General features: G+C 45.0%; 1 protein-coding gene across 8 annotated transcripts in view; it reads right to left on the minus strand.

Annotated features, from left to right (window-relative positions):
- Positions 1-21,937, minus strand: part of SBF1 (SET binding factor 1) — a 1,208,265-nt gene that overhangs the window by 1,013,291 nt on the left and 173,037 nt on the right. For all 8 annotated transcript variants that reach the window (XM_085653743.1, XM_085653740.1, XM_085653741.1 and 5 more), the window contains exon 2: positions 13,397-13,482. In XM_085653743.1, the coding sequence (XP_085509869.1) occupies positions 13,397-13,482 (86 nt within the window). The remainder of the gene's footprint in view (positions 1-13,396; positions 13,483-21,937) is intronic.

Here is a 21,937-nt window from a genome sequence, read left to right on the forward strand (position 1 = left end):
GACTGCCTAGGACGAACCCGCCTTCAACAGCCAGTCATCAAGATAGGGGAAGACTGGCGCCCCTGATCCATACAGATGAGCGACACCAACCACTATTGCCTTGATGAACACCCGAGGGTGCTGGTAAGGCCAAAGGGAGCACGGTGAACTGAATGTGCTTGTGACCTACCATGAACCGCAGATAATGTCTGTGGACAGGCAGGACGGGGATGTGAATTTATGTGTCCTGCATGTCCCAACACTACCATTCAGTCTCCTAAGTCCACGGCAGACAGGACTTCAGTGAGCATGAGCATTTTGAATTTCTCCTTTTTCAGGAGCAAATTGAAAGGGTGCAGGTCTAAGACAGGACAAAGGCTTCTGTCCTTCTTGGCACCAGAAAGTAGACCTACTTCTGACGCCGACACCCTCTCCACTGCTCCCTTGGCCGAGAAAGCCACGCCTTCCTTGCGGAGTAGGGAGGTATGGTCCTCTGTCAGCCTGTTGCAAGTGGGTGGTATGGGTGGAGGGTTTGTCACTTAAAGGAAAGAGTTACCCATTCTGACAACCTGGACAACCCAGCGGTTAGATGTTATCGACCTCCAGTGGTGCAGGTGGTAGTGTATCCTGCCTCCCATCTGGTGCCCATGATAATCAAAGGGCAAACTAAAGAGGTTTGAAGGCTGTGGCTCCCAGGGGAATGGTGGACTATTCTGACTTCTGGCTGCCTGTCCCATGGGGCCTGTGGCTACCGCATCGTCGGCCACGCATGGGCTGGAAAGCTGGCGCACGATGGAGGCTGGGTGGGTATAGATGCGTCTGCAAGCCCCTTCCGTAGCCACAAGAGGAGCGAAAGGCGGACTGGGATTGCCATGGGGCCATGGAAAGGCCCAAGGATCTGGCCATAGCTCTGCTGTCCTTTAAGAACTCTAGTGCTGAGTCCCCCTTGTTTTCGAAGTGACAGGTTCCATCAAAGGGTATGTCTATGAGTGATCCGTAGACATGCGCAAAAAGTTAGTGGTTCTCAACCAGGCATGGCGCCTAAGGGCCACCGACGATGAAAACACTCTGCCTAGTAAGTCCGTCATATCCAGCCCACAGCGTATGGCGAACTTAGTTGCGTCCCTCCTGTAAGAAGCTGGCTTTTTATGTAGTAGTGGCACTGTAGGGGCACACTATGCAAAAATTCTAGACCATGCTTACTGGTTTACAGGGCCTACTTTAATAATTCCAAGTAGTCCATTTGTGGTAGTGTGGTTGTACAGCTTAGGCTTCTCATACAGGAGTGTTAAGCACTTGTTGTACTCACAGATTCAATATATGAGAGACACACTCAAGAAGAAATCCAAGACCAATATAGAAAAAACCACACAAATATTATGCAATTTTAGACACCAAGATCATTGGAATCAGGTAAGTACTTTCAAAGTTATTGATTTTACAAACTAACAGTAAAATACGCAAATAAAGGTTCCTGAGGTATGAGCCTTCGAACGCAGTAATGTTATACTATGGGAGGAAAGAAGTATACTGCAAACATATACATGTAGTCAAAGTTCGGGGGTGCCCTTTGAAACTTAAGGTGTTAGGGAGCCAAGGTCTAAAGAACCACCAGCGGTTTTAGTTTACCTGCCAAGCGTGTCCAGATGCAGAGGTGCTGGTTGGATTGGTAGTCAAGAGCGCTACACCGATCAAAGCAATGGGCACCTGAAAATACATTTTGCAAGGGAGGACTTGGGGACAAGTCCGGCAGAACCCAAAGGGGAGTTCGGCTCATGAGGGTCCTTGGAGCAAGGGGGAGCAGTCTGTTGTCGTGACCTCAGGCTGTGGGCTCAGGTGCAGAGGTATTTGGATGACTTGCCACTTGTGTTGGAGGATCTCACAGTTCTTGGGTTGACCTGTAGAGGGGAGAAAAACAAGACAGTAGGGCCACTCTTGGTCTGAGACTTTCCAGTCCCTAAGCCCCTCGTCGTGCAGGTCGGCTTTGGCGTCGGTGGTGTCCAGGCTGGACACTAACAAGCCTTGGCTGTTGCAAGTACTCTTGAACACACCCAGGGTATTGGTGAAAGGGGGTTCCTAAAGGGTCTAGTGACTCGAAACTCGGTGGAGAGACAGAGCTGGCCTAATGGAACCACGAAAACCTCCTTCTGGTGTGATGCTTTCTCAGTGGGCCCGATGGGCAGCAAAACAGTGTACAGGATAAAATGTGATCGGTGCTTGCACATACAGGGGTATGACTCCTCCACCCCAAGGAAGATGCCAGATGGTGCTGGACAGTCCTCCAAGTGTTGGGGAGGACACACAGCTTTTGGACGATTCAAGTCTTTTCAATTGTCGAGGTACCAGTAGCCAGGCAGGAGTTTTTGTGACAAGTTCGGTGCAGGGCCTCAGTTCTCACGGTGATGGCTCGTCTTTGTCCGTCTTCTGTTCCCAGGAAAACAAATCTGTTGCTCTGTTGTTGGGGGACCCGTAAATACTCAATTCAGGGGAGTATATGGTAGTAGCCAATGGGCTACTTATCACTTGGGTGACTATACCTCCATATGACCACTTTCTGTGGGGAGTGGAATAACCCTGCCCCAGAATTCTCTATTTTCATCAACACCAGATGGTGAAACTCTTCTCTGGCTGTCTACTTCAGGTAGCATTAGGGATGTGACTAGCCTGTAAGTGAAGCACGCCTTCTAAATATCGAATTTCCCGCCTGCTCAAGTGCCAAAATGGACTCAGGGCAGGGGGTGGCATTCCCCAGGTTTGGGAGGAAGCCGGGGTCGCATATCAATGTCGGAAGAGGCTTCGAAACCTCTGGCCTTATGCTAACTTAACTAGCCATCCTTCTGGAGAAGGAGTGACCACCTTCTGCCGGACAGGCATTGTTCCTGGTCTCTGAGAGCACGGCTCTCACCTGTAGGGGGTCAGAAACTCGTCTGAGGTGGCAGGCTGAATGACACCAGTCATCCAGCAGACTAAGTGAATGGTAGGGATAGAGGAAACACATCAAAGGTGCCCTCTGGGTGGATGTCTTCTTAACTCTGGTACTGGCATCAGTACGGATTTATTAAGACACGATATTTGATACCAAACATCAGTATTTTCAGTGAAGCAATTATATAGCTGGGTACTCATAATTACCAGTGCCTAGTACATATCTTTAAAATGGCTTCCTGATCACCCATAATGTCTAGCAATGGAACTAGACATAACAAGGGCATATCTGCTCATGCAGATGTGCCCTCACATGTAATATAATTCACCCTGCTTTAGGGCTCTAATGGCTGCTGTAGGGGTGACTTACATATAGTACATGCAGTGTACTTGGGCGTTGCACACAAAGACTGGGCAATGCTGTGTTTTCGGAATGGCGAGCCTTTTCACACATCCTGCATTGTCCCTTAGGGTAGCATAATAAATGCTGCAGCTCTTAGGCAACCTCTTTGGTACCCATGTCCTAGGTACCAGAGGTACCATTTACGAGGGGACTTACAGGGGCGCTAAAGTCCTTGCCAATTGGGTTACAATTGAGCATTTGTCTTGATTTTAGGAAACAGCACCGGCACTGAGACCTGGTTAGCAGGGACCCAGTACACTACCAATCAACATCAGCACTGCAGAGCAAAAAGTGGGGGTGACCATGTCAAAAAAGGGCACTTTCTTACACCTCACGTCAGCAATAGATTGGGAGAGTATGGCTCGAGCCTCCTCCGAGACCATAGGCAGCACCTGCGCAACTGAGTGGTCCCAGAGTGAGTGGGAGTAACGGACCAAAAGGCACGCTGTGTTCACGGACAACAGTGCCAGGCTAGCAGAAGAGAACATTTTCTTTCCCAAAGTATACAGTCTCTTGGATTCCTTGTCCGGTAAAGTGGTAGGGAATGCTTCATGTTTTAGTTTGGAAGTAGAGGCTTGGACTACCAACCTCTATGGGGTGCAGTGTTAGATAAGGAAGTTAGGGTGCCTTGGGACGGGGTGATAGCGGCGGGCAATTGTCCTATTCACAAGAGCGTCTGTCCAAGGTTTGGACCATGCCCGGAGCAGAACTTCTGTGAGGGCTTAATTCAAAGGAAGAAGCGATTCAAAAGGGCTAACTTCCAGCTGAAGCACCTCCATCAAGACGTTAGTCTCGACAGCCACGGATTGATGCTGAAGGTCTAGGATCTCGGCCTCCCTCCTCGCCACCATTGTAGTTGAGACTCCCTCTTCCATAGCCATGGCAGGAGGAGAGAAAAAGCCAGTATCTGGGGTGGTGTCCAGTCCACTGGCATCCGTCAAATCCTCACACCAGTTGTCCTCATTGGGGTGTAGGGGATGGTATTCATAAGGGTCCAGAAGCCCCTCCCAACCGTCCCAAAGTCTGAGCCCATAGGAATAGGGCTCAGGCTCCAGTCTGCATGGAATACCTCCACTCGGACGCCACCAATCCGGCTCAGTGTCTGAGTCAGGGATAAGAATGGGGTGCCACTGAGGATGTCAGCAGTGGGGCCAGAGCCATGGAAGGTTGTGGTGGCTTGACCAACATCTGTCTGGATACGTCACTGGTCCACTCGGTGCACCAGGTGCATGACTGGTGCTGGGTGTGAACCCACTTGCTCAAAACTAGTAGGGGCCCCTCCTGAACTCACAGGGCCTGAGGGTGCACCAGCAGGGACGGGCCGTCCAAATATGAGGTACATGGCCTCATAAAACTCACCGAGTTGGCCCTGGGTCGCTCCGGCTCCTGAAACCTCTGGGAGGTGCAGAGACAACCCAGATACAGGCACAACCATGGAGCCAGGCCTTGAATGCCGACATTCTCTCATCTTGTTGGATGACTTTGAAGGATGGGACGAAGTCGAAGAGTTCTTTGACTTCTTGCTCTTCTTTCAGTGGGACTTCCCCGCACTCCCAGACGTCTTTGACTGTGATGACGATCAATGGCTCCGCGACTGACCCCCAGAACCTTCCTCTCGACCGGGGTAGAGACTGTTGTGGCGTCGTACATCGAGCAGCAAGGCGCTTGAAGGACCGCTTCCTCAAGGCCTTTGGGTGCCTGGCAGGACAATCAACGCAGGTCTTGGAGTCATGGTCGTGCTTGAGACACCAGAGGGCTTAGAACCAGCCTTTCTCGTGGGCATCCCTGCCAAACCAGGAGACAATGTCACAAAAAAATCTTTGATAAAAGGTCAAAAAAGGTCAGTCAAAAAGTGACTGGGGGTAGCTCTTTTCCGGATCTTTGCTGACTGGCGCAGAAAGAAAAGAGCCGATGTCAGAAAGCCGGGGTGGCGCCTACACAGGCACCGCGCACGGCCCTTCCGGTGCGGACAACACCACGTGGAGTCAAACAACGTCACCTACTGGCACGCAGGGGTACTGCTTACAAAAACAAAATCCAGTCTGACATCTGGGAATAATTCTAAGGTAAGGAATCTGTCACTAGAAGTCTCTATCAGATTCAGATGTATTTAAATTTGGCTGATTCTAGACTGAGCCAGTGTAACTTTTCAGTATAAAATGACCCATGACATGTTTACAGTGGTAAATTTAGCTCATGTGGATTTCCCCCAAAAACGGATTTCCTGAAAAACTGTCATGGGTTTGGAGAGCGTGGAATAATCCTCTAAAATGTACATAGCCTTGAGTCAAATAATGAATCTTAGCAAGGCCTTATACTAACTCCTATATGAGCTGACCATGGTAGTAAGCGCAGCGAGAATTCATGTCCAGTACTGAAGAGTGTTGCTGGTAGGCGCTACAGAATTAAGGCTGCAATTCTAATGATTTTAGCGAAGCGCCATAGTAATGGATTCCTTTGAATTCCAGTACTAGTTAGTGGTACATCTTTGCACTAATCTAGCCAGATAGGGGGATGCCCACAGTAGCTTTGCTGGCATCTTGCCCCAAATGTGTGCTTGATCAAATCATCTTATTCTTGGCAAGCAATCAAACTAATGAAATATACAAAACAACCTCATGTGTTCTCAACCTGTACCCAGCCTAGCTTCATAATGCCTCAAGATCTTTGACATCACTACAGGTTTGTTCCTTACTTAAAAACTGCTAATCTTCAGAAGCCCACATAATTTAAATAAGTCTTTAAAAACCGCTACGCTGAACTCACCCTGAAAGGCACTTAAAACATAAACCTCACAGCAACCACTGGGCCACCTGCTGCATCATAAAGGTTGAGAATCCAACTACAACACCTTTATGTCCTTGAGACAATGCCACCCTTGCTTCAATTAGTTCACTGCCTGTGATTCACCAACTACTGTCATAATAGGGTGACACCAGCATGTACTCAGCACTCATTATTCCCAACCGACTGCCTGCTGCCCCGGCAGTATTATACTCCAATTTCTGTGCTAGCACCTTTCCCCTTCAAAGCATGTCTTCCCCTTCAAAAACGTGGTTCAAAACTTCTCATTTATCAAATATCCTGGCAACACTCAAAACATATTGCAGTTCAAGCGCAAAGAATGTCAAGAAGCAGGTCACATGTTTTTACTCCATACAAAGATGGATGCCAGCTTATCCTGAATCATTCTGATCTATTCAGACCATGTGCATTCATTCTAAGCAACTATGGCAAAGTGAGGTCATTTCAATTGTATGGCATTTTTCTCATCTTGTACCATTATCTTGATCCTTTGTTACTGCGTCACTGTATCAGAATAATGGTCCATGTTCATTATGAACTGGAATGAAAGAAATATTGTGATTAAATGCCATCATTTGCGTCCATTCAATTTTCTGAATAATGACATAGTTGGAACGGATCAGAATGTATGTGTAATGATGACTACAAATAAAAACAGTTATAGTGGTGTGCAGGTCTAAATGTTTATTCCTCCTTAGCCTCTGTCCTGAATCTACTTGCGCCTGCTCGCCTGATTATAACTGCTACATATTTCTAACAAAACCATTCTGTCTCCCTCACACAAACTATGACTTTCACATTTCATTATGTTGTTACAACCTCTTCCCCCTTTGTTTTTGTTGATGGAAAAATAAAGAAACAAACAAATTTAACAATGCTTAACAAAAGTCATTGGTTTTTATGAGTCCTTGTTCTGCTAACTAACATACTGTACTCCCTTATGTCATCATGTTCAGAAGATTGATCCATTTCTGGATGTGTGACTGACTGTGCAAATCTTGCAGTGTGCCTTGAGCTTCTGTTCTAACTTTCTTGAAACGTGTTTTCTTTCTGTTTATCCTTCTATTTTAATCTTGTGCAGTACTTGCTGACTCTTGCTACTTTCAAGAGATGGGTGAAATCTACATTCCCATTTCCTTCTTTGTGTCGGCTTTATCGATACTGAATCCTCAACTTGATATATTTGTTCTTGAATTATCTTTTTACGATCCCATAATGCTTCAATTTCCCCTTGACCACCTTGTCTCTTACTATAGTTTTATTATGCTCCTTTGGTGGATCTACTGTCAAATGTGACAGACGAGTTTGCAGAGACTGCCCAAACATTAGCACCGAAGAACATTTTAACGTTTGCCCATGAGATGAATTCCAGTAATCTCTCTGAACTTAACATAATGCTTGATTTAAGGATCTTTAAAGGTAGTTTTGTTTTTTGTATAGCTTTTTTTAAAATGACAGCTGTTAATCTTTCCACTATTGTTTGCCTGCAGGTATAGTGGTGTTACTCTTGTGTGTATTACACGCATGTAATCTATGAATTTGAAAAATTCACTACTATTAAAATGTGGCCCATTGTCTGTCTTTAACACATCTGCTATGGCCTAAATAGGAAATAATGTCATCTAGGATAGGAAGGAGGGCATTCTGTCTTAGAAGTTGATGGTAGCATTTTTTTAACAGAGATACAAGAAAATTCATCAACTATAACAAACAAATAATGTTCACAATCAAGAGGGCCATAAAATCGGCTGCTAAATTAGACCATATCACATATGGCAGTACACTCCCTGCCAACAACTCTGCCACACCCTGGCGGACTTCTTACACAACACGATCTCCACCGCCTACAAAACTTCGAAACTCAACCCGACACTTCCAACATCCTAAGTCTTCCCGCTCCCACATCCGCAACCTCTGACCACCGGATCACCACCTGGGACCAGCTCACCATGCAGAGCACTACTGACATCATGCCCTCTCGTCCACTCAGGAGCACCCACGGACCCCTATCCCCACCACACATTCAACCTCAGTAGCAAGACCATCAGTAACAAGCTCACAGCCATCTGCAACACATCCCTCACCTTGCCCACCACCCCCAGTAAGTGGAAACATGCTGAAGTCAAACTCCTCCTCAAGAAACCACACGCCGACCCCAACAAGTTCAAAAACTATTGAGCCAAGTGCCTCGAAAAAGGCATCAACTACCAACTCATGGAATACCTTGAGAACAACTATCTTCTGGAAAAACCCCAATTCAGAGTCTGCTCGAACTACAGCACTGAAACCGCCCTGAACACAGCCAGTGACGACATCAGAACCCTCCCAGACAAGGGAGAAGCGGCGGCCCTGATCTTCATCAACATCTCAGCGACCTCCGACAACGTTTCCGATCACACCCTGATCAAGAGGCTTCATCAGATCAGAATCCAAGAGCACGCCCTTAAATGGATCGCACCCTTTCTCACTGGAAGAACATAGAGAATGATTCTTCCTCCATTCACTTTGGAGCCCAAGATCATCATCTGCAGTGCCCCATAAATTTTATCCCTAAGCCCTACTCTGTTCAACGCCTACATGACTCCCCCAACATCATCAAAATCCAGGAAATGAACATCATCTCCTACGCAGACAACACAAAGCGGGTTCTCTCGTTTTAAAAGACACATCCACCACAAGGGCCAACTTCCATGTATGCATTACCAGCATCACCGACTGAATGCAAAACAACTGCCTCAAGCTCAACACAGACAAGACTGAAGTACTGAGTTTCGGGAAAAACTCCTCCTCCACGTGGGACAACTCCTGGAGTCCTGCTGCACTGGGACTCGATCCCCCACCCATGGACCACGCCCGGAACCTTGGCATCATATTAGGCAGAAACTTTACCATGAAGAACCAGATCAATGAAGTCTCTTCCACCTGCTTTTTCACACTGCGCATGCTCCGAAAGACCTTCAAATGGCTCCAAGTCTCCACCAGATGCACCATCACTCAAGCCCTCGTCACCAGCCGCTTGGAATATGGCAACGCACTCTACACAGGAATCACCACAGAACCTGTCTAGAGACCACAGACCATTCATAACACAGCAGCTAGATTCACCTTTGACCTTCGCAAAAGGGCCCATATCACCCCTCACCTGAAGAAACGTCACTGAGTCCATGGTCACAAGAGATACCTATTCAAGATTCTGACTCGCGCCTACGAAGCCCTACACAACAAGGGACCAGCACCTCAACCACTGCCTGAAATTCCACTAACCCTCCAGACTCCTGCAATCTGCCTCCCTCTCCTTAGCTCACACCCCCTGCATCCACCGAAGCAACAATGGAGGACGCTCCTTCTCCCACCTCACAGTGATGTCCTGGAACAGCCTCCCTCTCTTTCTCAGGAACTTCACCCTCTCTTCAGGAGCTCAGAAGGGGACTCGAGACCTGGCTATTCAACGGACGCCCTGAGCAACTTGGACCTTAGCACCTGGATACCCTAGCAGGTAATTAGCTGTGCTTTATAAACCGGTTTTGATTGATTAATTCAGCCTGCACATTCTTAAATGCATAAATATATTTTTCTTACTTCAGGTGGAAATCTTGTTGTATTATTTATGTCTCCATATGTTTAAAGCTGTTATCTACTTATTTCTTGAATTGTATCATCTTTCATTGACACAAATACCAGTTCTTTTTTAAAACTGCTTCCAGCACTGTTGATTTAATTATGAAGCATGCAATTAGTAAGCAAACCAATTCCTCAGCTTCAGGTTCTTGCTTCAACTCTGATTCAGCTGGGTGTATGGATAAATACTCCATTGGATTATGCGCTTTTCCTGGTATATGAATTAACTTGAAATTATAATCCATTAATATCACGCCCCACCTCTCAATACGAAGGGGCATTTTTACTATCGGATTGCCAAAGACAGCTGTCAATGTCTGATCTGGGATTACTACAAAACGTTTTCCAAATAAGAAATTGTGATAATGTTCATAGGCCAACTCCAAAGTCTTTTTCACTGGTTTTATTATATTCTTTATAATTTCCTGGAATATTTCTGGAGCTGAAATGCCAGAATGTTGTCTTTTATAAAAACTTAAGAGGTATGGAAAATGTTGTTATATATCTTGATTGCTTATCAATATCCAATTGATAACTTTTATATAGATCTAATTTTAACAATACGACTGTTCCATTACGATTGCTAATCATATCATTTAGATGGGGTCCCAGGTGTACCTCTCTCTACCAAACGTTGTGCTAGGGATTCGCATATTCACACATATATTCTGATTTTGTCTTTGTTCAACCATGGTGTTGGACCAGTGGTCAGCTCAATGATGCCTTGTTGTATTAATGAAATTATTTCTTCATCTATTTCAGTTTGAAAGTGAAATAAAACTCTTCTGTGAATCTGTGCAAAAGGTCTCTGTAATTCATATATATGTAAAGTGATTGTCTTATTTTCAATTTTCTAGGCCTTTGGTACATTTGGGAATTCCTTTAATACAGCATGATCTATTGTAATATTGAAAGTAATGGCTAGCATTCCGTCATCTGGGCAGTGACACTGCTTAATTTGCAGGGCCTAGAAACTTCTCCTTTCAAGATATGCATTTCCTCTTTGCTTGATACATTTCCATATGTCAAGTTTACTTTCCCACGGAAGAGAAAGAACGGTACACTCCTCATTGTCTACTGTAGGTGTTTTTCAGAGTCAACAGTGGGTTTTTTGCACATTTATTATTTTTTTTTTAATATTCAGTGATTCAAATATTACACATTGCTCTACTATGGAGAACAAAAGGAACGTTTTGAGATCCAACTAGTGTATCAATAGATGCTGTTTTCTTTATATATTCATTTTTTATAAAATAAGTTACTTCAATGTCAGTCCCTGCATGCATCATGTACAATCACTCTGATTATTCAAAAACTTCAGTGCAATCATGATCAAAACTTTCCATTTGTCTGACATGTTTAACATTTTCTTTTTACCTTTTCAAATTTTTCTCAGTTTCTCTTTAACCATGTTCCATGTTTTAATATGCATAAGCTTGCAAAATGATTTAATTACCCATATTTGTTGCACTGCTGTCCTAATGCAGGACACATTTGAATGTGGAAATTACAATCCACATCTGTAGTCCAAACTTTTTCCTTTCTGTTGGAGTTCGATTTTTCAACTTTGTTTTCTTTCCTGATCATTTGTAGGGCTGGCAACATGCTTTTTTGATTAAGCAACACTTTGAGCCAATGTATAAGATTTTCATATCTTTTCCAATAATTCCTTTCCAAATTCTAGCAACTTTCACCCTTGAATAATTCTCAATCTTATTGCCTCGGTATTCTAAAACTTGTCAAATTCACAAAACGTTACTAATTTTCTTAGCCACGTCACGTTCTCATCGTCGACTCATTCTCTTCTTGGCAAGCCATGTTAATACCGTATCCTAAAAACTTTGCGAATAAAAACCTCTCACATACACATTTCATGAGTCCTTTAGATGTGCTTCATTGGTGTCCTGGAAACGTTACAATTAAATCTTCTACCTAATCACATACTACGTTAAGCAACAAATTCTTTGCTTGATAATCTGTGAATCTTTTACAGGTAGCCTTCAAGAAATGCTTAGATCTTCTCAATTCCTCCGGTCTTTGTGCAACGGTTTGGTGGTCTGTTATATTAAATTATAAAGGCTTAGGAAAAATCCTGCTGGAAATGTTTTCTCCATCATGCATGTACATTTCATCCATATGCTCATTGGTTGCTGTTACACTTTCACCTTCACTTACTTAGTTTACCTTTTTTTCATTCTTAATTTACAGCAAGAAACATGCATAAAATAATTAATGTATTCTTTTTATCAATATCTGCTATTTTCAGTTAGCAAATGATTAAATAGTGATTGTTAGCCACAATCAGCTTTCCCACAATGATATCTACAGAGCTTATTGTTTCTAAATGTAATATTCACCTTTGGATACAGAAATAAAACATTTCATAGACTCCAGAATCCTTGGTTACGTTTAACCAGGGATCAAATAAATGGAAAAAGTAACAGATGAAGTAAATAAAATCAATGAAAAACGCAGATAATAAAGGTCCAAGTGCTTGAGGGATGAACTTTTTAACTTCACTGACAGCATTGTACTGCAGTGAATAATTCAAGTAGCGCTTCATATCCCTGCCAAGGTTCCTGGATTCCTTTTCAGGTGCACGACTGATACAGTTAAAAACACTGCTGAGAATCTTCTGTCCAACGCAATATTTTGCTGGAGTGCCCATTGGAGTGAAGAGGAATGATCATGGGAAAAAGAGAACAAATATTTTTCTACAAAGATTTTCATTCCGGAAAAATGCATGAATGAAATGAACAAATGAGATTTATAAACAAGAGAAAACGACTGTCAGCAAATAAACAAACAACTTGGCATCCCCTCAGACTCAGGCTCCTTCCTTTGATGAGGAACTTACAGTTACAACCATTACTTAAGCCAACAGCCTAACATTCTCTTCAAGTTTAACAACGTATACAATTGAAACAGAGGCTTCAAGATATGCGTGTGGACAGCCCCATGCCCCGAATATACCTACTGTTAGAGAAGAATGAAAACCTAAGTACCATCAGGAGGATTCAAAAGTGAAAACAGAATGTAGCTTATCAGGGATTGATTGACAAAAGCATGAAAGGAAAAGGCAAAAGGGTACAGGCGGGGGAAACTTAAGGACTGGAAAAAGGAGGATAGGAAGAAAAGTGCGATCGCAAAAAAGTTTTGCCAGCCTGGAACTTAAATCTACAAAAAGTTGACCGGTATAAAACCTAGATTAGAAGATGGTATGATTTAGGCAAGATTTTGAAGTTTGCTACTCAGGTAGCCATCATTTGTATTTCATGTCATCAGACATGTTTCAATGTCACTGAAAGTACAAAATAACAGCATCTACTTAGATGTCATTGAGCATTTACTGACCAAAGATTTTGAACATGCCAGTATTAGAACCAGTAACCTCAAGGTTACACAAAGGTGTGGAGCACTCAATGAGCTACCTTATCAGCTACACATCATTTTCTATTTTTCCAAATATGACATGGCAAAAGGTGCTGCTAGACAAGGTCTGAGGGCTGGAAATAATCTTTACAAATGAGGACATAGATTGCTAGAAATGTGTGCTCATAGTCAAGAGCTGATGCTAAAGATGATACAAAATAAAAAAATACTACAGTACAATAAAGCAGGAAATTCAGCTCTTCTGTACACTATCTTTTTCTTTCTCATACTCACCAGTTCAACACCCTGTGGGAAAGGATTATCCTCCCAGTCCTTTTCTGGAAAGCGTTGCAAGATACGGCCCTGGCCTTCACCACTACCTGATGGAAGAGAGGGACAAATGAGGAATTAAACCATAGTTTAGTAATCAGCATCAATTCCACAGCACTCAACTTCTGTTCCTCAATGGTCCTTCAAAGTTCAACTGTAAACACAGCACAAGACCGCACCCTTCTGCTTCCCACTAATACGGCTGTCGAGTTCAACTTTATAGAGTAAGGTGAGCACAACAAAGATACCTTCAGTACCGTCTTGTAACCAGCTGTAGACTGCAGAAGTGGTGCTCCATTATTGCCTACAAATACAGTCCAAAGGGTCAGCTATAAAAGCACAAGGGTAACTTGGCTCTTGTCCACCAATGCAGCCAGACAGCTCAGTTTTGGAGTGCAGCCTTACAATGCATACAAGCCATCAGTACTACCTTACAGCCATGGAAGAGCAAGTGCAGCACCCAGTCATTTGTGCTTGCAGGCATTGGTAGCAATACCCAGAATTTATAAAATTCAAATGAGGAAAGTATGTGGTGTAAAGCCTGTTGAGGATGAATCAAATTCCACATACATGGATCATCAAAAGTGTAGTTATAGCAAAAGGCATAAGTAGAAATGCAAAATAAAGAACCATCAAGAAATGCGGGCCTATGATGGTTGCTTTTGACAGAGATTCGGAGCATTATTTGTATATATTTATGTTTTTTTATATTGCAGCTACTGACGAGGAGAAAGTTTGAACTTTACAGATAAGCAGAACTGAAAAGCCCCATGGCCTCATAATAAACTACTAATTTAAATTAACTCTCTAAAAGACCAACAACAAGCAGATTTATAGGTCGGAAAAATTAATTTGCGACAATAACAACAATAGTAATAATGATAAGGAGGATAGAGCCTAGTTTTTATATAGTGATCAATACTTTAGTTTTTGAAGTATCTTGGTGCACTAAATATTAGGTATCATCCAATTTAATGGCACTCAATTTAAATACTTCGGAAGAATGAAAGTCTGAGTATGACTGTCGGGTATCAAACACATGAACAGCAGGTCACAGCAGATGTCAGCATTCTTACTAAGCCATCTACAAGCTAAGTCTGCAAACAGGGCAAGTGCGGCTGATGCCCATGTAACAAGTATTGGCAAGGACAAAACGTCTAGAATATAACTGAAGTGCCTCATCTGCCACTGATGAGTTTAGGAAGTCAATAACTCATCATACTTGCACTCTCACACCTCCTTGCACTCATATAGATATATTAATCTACTCACTGACTCATTTTACACACTTACTCTTCCGCAATAAAAAAGGTACAAACTCCAAAAGCATACGCAAGGTAAATGAAAAGAATTAAAGTAAAGAGAACGGCCTGTTATGACTGTCGTGGACACTGCAGGACAATCTTTAAAAAAAGTTATTCGAAGGAAAATAGAAAAAGTGGATAACTGAATGACAGCACCCTCAACCCAAACAATCAATCATTCAATCAGGCAAGATTTGTTGAGCACGGCTATTTACCCCTGAGGGTGTCAAGGCGCTAAGTTCTCACTGGTGTCAGTCGAACAGCCTGGTCCTGTGTCTCCTTCTGAATTCCGCGGAGAGGGCAATGTACGCAGCTGGGGGGGTAGGCTGTTCCAGGACTTGGCGGCAAGGTAGGAGAAGAAACAACCTCCACTGTAGCTTTGGTAGATTCGGGGAGTATGTGTGAGGGCGAGGGAGGCAGAGGACAGGTGTCTGGTGGGTAGGTGGAAGTTCAGGCAGAGGTTGATGTAGGCGTGTCACCATCTTGAACTGGCATCTCTATTGGACAGATAGCCACTAGAGGTTCCTGAGGTGGGGGGGTGATGTGGGTCTGTTTGGGGAGGTTGAGGTTGAGTCTGGCTGCTGAGTTCTGTATAGTCTGGAGTCTCTCGAGGAGTTGGGTGATGATTGCAGCATAGAGTGAGTTTCCGTCAACCAGCCGACTGGTGAAAGGGGCTCGAGTGACCTTTTTTCTGGTGTTGACGGCTATCCATCTGAAGATTTGTCAGAGCATGTGGAGGGTGTGGAAGCAGGCGGAGTAGACTGCGTTGATCAGGCACAGCATGGTGAGTTTGAGGTTGAATACGATGCTGAGGTTGCAGACGTGGTCAAAGTGTGGGTCTGAGCTCGGGGGGCCACCAGGTGTCATCTCACAGGGAGGTGTTTTCCCTGAAAATCAGCACTTCCATCCTGTTCATACTGAGCTTCATGCAAAAAGAACTATTGATGGACAGAATGCAGAACAATGTCATACATTCACCCCAGTAAAGAGATCTGGGCCTAAATCCATCGTTTTTTTGCTCACCATGCCATTCCAGTTTGGACCCAACCATGTGCAAATCAGTCTTAACCCTGTGCCCAATGGGAACAGTCCAGCCCGAACTGCCAGGCCAGGTCCTCCCTGGACTGGAAACAAGCATCCTGTGACCGGTTTCGGGGTTTCACCGCTCTTCAGCCAGGATAGCTTGATTCCAGTAGCATGGAGAGCATGTCTGAGCATACCCGTCCCACTCGGGGTGACAAATGCAAAAATAACTATTGATGGACAGAAAGCAGAACATGAGGCACAGGGTCAAGACTGATTTGCATATGGCCAGGTCTAAACTGGGGTGGCATGGTAAGCAAAAGAATGATGGATTTAACTCAGATCTCTTGAGTGGGGTGAATGTTTTGATTTGCTCTGCATTCCGTCCATCAATTGTGTGTCTTTTGCTTTCTCGCCCCATATTGAGCTTCAGGCAGTTGGCCCCCATCTTGTCGGGGACACTCGTCATGGCCTTAGAGAAGTTTGTTTTGGAGGTGGAGGGGTCTTCCATGACCGAGAGGATGAGCTGGGTGTTGTCCACATAGGATATAATGTAGAGCCTGTGGGTTCTGACAATGTCAGCCAGGGGTGTCATGTAGTTGTTCAACAGAGTTGGGTTGGGGGAACGTCGCAGAGAATGCTCTTGGGGTCCGAGGTGAAACACGGCAGGCGGATTCCCTGGGTGCATCCTGTGAGGAAGGGTGCAATTCATTTGAGGGCGTCTCCCTGTATGCTGACGTGGTGGAGTCTCTTGATGAGGGTGTGGTGGGATACAGTATCGAACGCAGCTGAGCGGTCGAGGAGGATTTAGGCTGCTGTTTCACCCCGGTCAAGGAGGATTCTGATGTCATCAGTGGCAGCGATCAGTGCGGTCAAGGTGCTGTGGTTGGAGCGGAAGCTGGATTGGGAGGTGCCAAGCGGGTTGTTTCTTTCTAGGTGTTTGGTGAGCTGGTGGTTGATGGGCTTCTCAATGACTTTGGTGGGGAACCGGAGCAGCAAGATGGGGCTGTAGTTTTTGAGTTCACTGGGGCCGGTGGAGGGTTTCTTCAGGAGGGCGGAACTTCTCACTGTTTTCATTCGTTGGAGAAGGCGGCCATGGTGATCAATGCATTGAGAATAGAGGCGAGTTCACTGCTGATGTCTTTGTTTCTGACGTTGAAAAAGTGGCAGGGGTCCGTGTGTGCTCCGGAGTGGATGGAGGTCATGATGGCTGTGGTGTTCTCTGTGGCGAGTAGATTTCATGTGGTAAGGAGGTGGCTAGGGGTGGTGTCCGATTGGTGTGAGGAGGTTGTCGAGGTCAGTGGTTTGGAGTTCGAAGTTGCAGGAGATGGGGGCTATATTGTTGTGGAAGTAGTTTAAAGTGTGTCGCAGAGTTCCTGGGTAAGGCAGATCATGTTCTCAGTGGCCGACGGGCAGGTATTGACTCTCATTTTCAGAAAGAGCGAGAGAGAGTGCAAGAGGGTGAGCGAGCGAAAGCATTCACTGAAAAAACAAAGGTTACAGGGACATCACAGTTAGGAATTTAAATTTTAAAAACCCTAGAAATTCACACACAAAAACTAAGATTACAGGGACTTTATAACTGGGTTCAGATTTCACACACACAAAACCATAGAGATTCAGAAGTTATAGTTATCTCAAGTAATTATACCAGGTGTCCTAAGGTAACTATAACTCACGCCCCTGCCATGCAGTTTTTTTAGCAATAATTTCACTGCAAATGTTGCGGTGATATTATCAATGATGTCATAGGAAACGTCACGACTGAGGTAATATGTGGGGTAACTAGTAGTACATGGCGAGGACGCAAGTTATAGTTACCTTAGGGCGCGAGTTATAGTTACCTGAGATAACTAACTATACCTGCTGAATTTCTATGGTTTTGTGTGTGTAAGATCCTAACCTAACTATAGCACCCATGTAATCTTTGGTTTTTCAGTGATTTTCTACAGTTTTTTAAATCTATTTCCTAACTATAATGTCCCTGTAACCTTTGTTTGTTTAGTGAATTACACTGTTTCTTTTTAATATAAATTGTACTACGGTTTGACCCATAAGTTCAATTTACTAATATACATTTTCATAAGGTTATAAATACATTTTATTTACACAATCATTCTTATTACATATTTTGAAAACAAAAAATTAGGGTAAGGTAATTAACATAGTCTTTCTATAAATGTAGAGCACCAAGTCCTTTTAAAAAAATTAATTTTATGGATCCGCGGATCTGTCATGAATTCTCAGACAAATAAAGGATCTGCCAGTTACATTGCACACCTTGACTACTAAAACAACAACACATTTAATACAAACATATGCTATTGCAACTTTTCTAAATATATAACTGCCTGTGTGTCGGTGTGTAAGTTACTTTGTGAGTGACACTGTGGGTGTCTGAGTAGGTGTGCGAGTGATTTTGTGGGTGTGTGAGTGGTTCTGTGGGTGTGTGAGAGGTTCTCTGGGTGTGTAAGTGGTTGTGTGAGTGGCTGTGTAGGTATGTGGCTGTGTGGGTGTGTGGCTGTGTAAGTGGCTGTGTGGGTCTGAGTGGCTGCATGGACACACACACACACACACACACACACACACCCAGGCCCTCCTGCATTGTCAAGCCAGACCTAAAAATGCTGATATGATTCCAAGCCTTTGATGACACAAAACCGAGCTGGCCTATTGTTAAGGTATCAACCATGGTGCCCCAAGATCTGGACACTGCTATAAAAAAGTTTACCAGGTGGGTACCGTAAAGAAACATGGAGTTGCGTGCCCCTGAAAGGGTCTGTGTCTCAGGCCCAGCAAATGAGCTTAGTGAGATGATACACAGGTCTCGAATTTCATCATTAGGTCTCGCCTGGCGTGGGCTACGCACATGCGCAGTCTCGCTGGCGAGATTTAATGTTTCGTGGTATTTTCTGTAAAGGGCTTTAAGCCCCGCCCCTCTTTTCCATTGGCCAGAGTCACCGTTTATGCTAAACGGTGGCCAGCCATTGGAAAAGAGCTGTTCATGACGTTTTCCTTTGTCTTTTTGAGCAGTCCCATTTGGACGTGCTAGTCTGCCTTCCGTGCGTCGCGAAAGCTTTCTTACCTTTATGGGGCCAGGTGTTTAAACACATGGCCCCGTAAAGACTAGAAAGATTTCACAACGGACGAAAGTGAAAGCGGACCGTGCTTGTTTAACTTACTTCACAGAGATTGCTCGCCTCCCCCTCCTGCCCCCTCTCTCCTTCCTCACAGTTTTCCTTTGTCTGGTAAACTGCTCATGCATTTTGCATTAGACCGGGCGCTCCCGCTCCATCTGGAGCAGATTGGAGGGAGAGAGCGCTGCGCTCCGAGCCATCCATCAGCTGATTAATGATTTATGGACGAGCCTCCAGCGGGAGACAGAAGCAGGGGATGAACTCTGTGTTCGACGGACGGGACGCGCAGCGATAAATCCTGTCCTGGTTGCGTGTCTGTGCAGGGCCCGAAAACACTGGGAAGGAGGAGGGGCGCTAGCAGTAGGTGCCCTTGTGTAACCCGCCCCGTGACACCATACAATTTGAGCGACGATGAGGTCCGAGGATAGGATAATGCGGTGTCATGTAAAGCGATACCTTGGGGCCGAGGTCGCTGCAAAAAATAAATAAATAATTAAAATGGCTTGTTATCCTATAACGCTGACAAAACGGTTCGCCTCTAACATTAGGGGTGGCCTACAGATCGGAGTTCCAGTGCCAGAAAATAGAGCATTCTCCCGAGTCTCGCAAATTACGTCTATTAATATTACATGCAGTTTGCAGCGCTGGACTGCCTTGCCGCTTTTTTACTCAGCATCTTATACGTCGATGAATGAATGAATGAATGAGGTCTGTATAGCGCGAAAAAGTTGCCCCAAAAGGAAGGCCCCGGCGCTTCGTGAGGGTAAGACCGGTTGAAGAAATGTAACTAGAGGTGGGGCGGCAGCCAACATTAGGTCTCTAAAGAGATGGGTTTTTAAGAGGCTCTTGAATGAGTTATCGGATGTGGCACCTCTGATCCGGTAAACGTTTCAAGAGGTTCGAGGCCGAAAAGGAGCACCCACCTACTCAGGTTTACTTAAGCTTGCAGCAAAGTTTAAGATTGTGCGATGTTACATGTCAACATACTTAAATAATTAACTTAAAAAAAAAAAAACAAGCACTGCAGGTAGCAGTTGTTGTCAGTATCTCACTGGAACGTACCAGTTACCAGTCAGGAAAGGTCGAGTCAGCCTCTTGCAGAAGTAACCAAGCGTGAGTACAACGTGCAGGCAGGTCACTAGTTCAAAACAGGACGAGACGGATCATATCGCATTCCTTCGACGCCGATTGGAAGCACGGCTGACCCGGCGAGTGCCACGAAGCACCGATTATGAAAGATGTTAAGGACCCAATAATGGACGGCCTACAAGTAGTTCCTGATATTCAAACCTTTGGTATGTAAACAGTATTTTCATATTAGCAGCAGCATTGCATGTTCCGCAGACAGAGGAGGGATCTATTTTCCTGGACAAGGGGGGGCTCTGGGTTCTGTTCTGGGGTGACCCCCCACACCACGCCAATAGGTATTTCTGCAGCCGTTTCTGGCAATTTGCCAGATTGAGAAGTGTAGATGGTGCCAGATTTCCTGGCTCCTCGGAAGCGTCCTTGCAGTGTTTATGGGGGAAGTGTTGAAAGTCTCTTCCCGAGGGCCACCGGGCCCACAGCCGGAGGGGGGGGGGGGGGCGTCGGGGATGGAGGTTGGTTATCGTCCTCCATGGCAGGTTAAGGCTGGCGAGTTGCAGCAAAGAGGTTAACTGTCTCAACCCAGCCATTTCCAGTGCCTCTTGTTTTGCACAATGCTTAGCATATTATATAGCTCCGCGGTCTAGCCCTCGTGCTGCAGCGCTTTGGGACGCAGAGTCGGGCCAGTAAAAGATGCAGGTCCAGCATAAATTAAGACAAAGTGAACAAGGCTGTTCGCCCACACAGAAGAGATTTCCTTCCTGTTCAATGCTTGCCTTTGTTTCTCCGAGACACTTTATTCGGAAAAAGCCAGATAGTCTTCAATGGGTTGCGAGGTGTATATAGACGCGGTCACCTTACTGTGGAGAGCCATCAAGGCCGAACGGCTGCCAGAGCTGCGCGTGCACGGGTGAGGGGGCGCGGCCTACCTGTGCGAACCAGGCCACCCTTCTAGCAGGACCAGATCGTTGATAAGGTTGTCCGCGTCTGCAATGGAAAAGACGATCGAAAAGAGGCGGAATGGAACATCACCCAGATTACTCAGTGGCGAAGAAGGATTGGTGAAATTTTCCATACAGGTGATTTGTGGTCGTCACAGCTGAAATTCCACTTCCTAGTTAGGCCTTCAACAATACTGAGAATCACATTTGCAACATTGGGGGGCATAGTTTATGCGTAATCTCCTATTATATAAATATATTAATGTCTATGCCAGTGAACTTGAGTCTTCTACATACTTACACGCACTGTCTCAGAGTGTACGAACCCCGCGTGAAACAGCTTTCTGCACCCACATTAGTACATATGGGTCCTTTTATCATTTTTCTTCAGATTAATGTTTTTCCACCCCGGGTACACCCATAACGAAGGCCTGACATTCCAGAGCCCCTCTAGTTGGTTGCCTAAGGACCCAAGATCGCGGTAGAGTGACTGGCCCTAAAGCCAGGGGTGGGTGGCATGGAGCCGATCAGTAAACGGCATGGGAAGATTCACGGATGGTCCTGTCTTCACTCCCATCTACTGTACTGTCTCCCGGCCCTCGACTCCTACACCTCTTCGTTTTCTCAGCCCTCCCCCCTTCTTTCAAGAGACCACCCTTTGTGACGCATGAAAGCAGTATAGCGCCATGCGGGTGTAGTAGGGTATCCTCTCTCCCACCCCTTCAAAATTTGGGTCGGGCCTCTGAAATACGAGTTCCACTCTGGTCTGACTACCCGTTTGCGTCCTCTATGAGCCTTTAGTCATTCAGGTCGTGACAGAGCTTACAAGGAACAAGAAACTCCCTCTCCACCCCCAAATAGCTCCAACCACTCAACCCACACCACAGGGGGCGCAGGATTATAAACCTGGGCCCTCAGAAGGAGTTTTTTTTTATTAGTTTATTACACAATGAGGAGAAAAGGGCAGTTACAAAAATACGGAGGATTAAAGGAACACAAATAAGTCCAGCCAAGGCT

Source organism: Triturus cristatus, chromosome 4_1 (genome assembly GCF_964204655.1).
Source record: "Triturus cristatus chromosome 4_1, aTriCri1.1, whole genome shotgun sequence".
In the NCBI taxonomy this organism is placed as follows: Eukaryota; Metazoa; Chordata; class Amphibia; order Caudata; family Salamandridae; genus Triturus; species Triturus cristatus.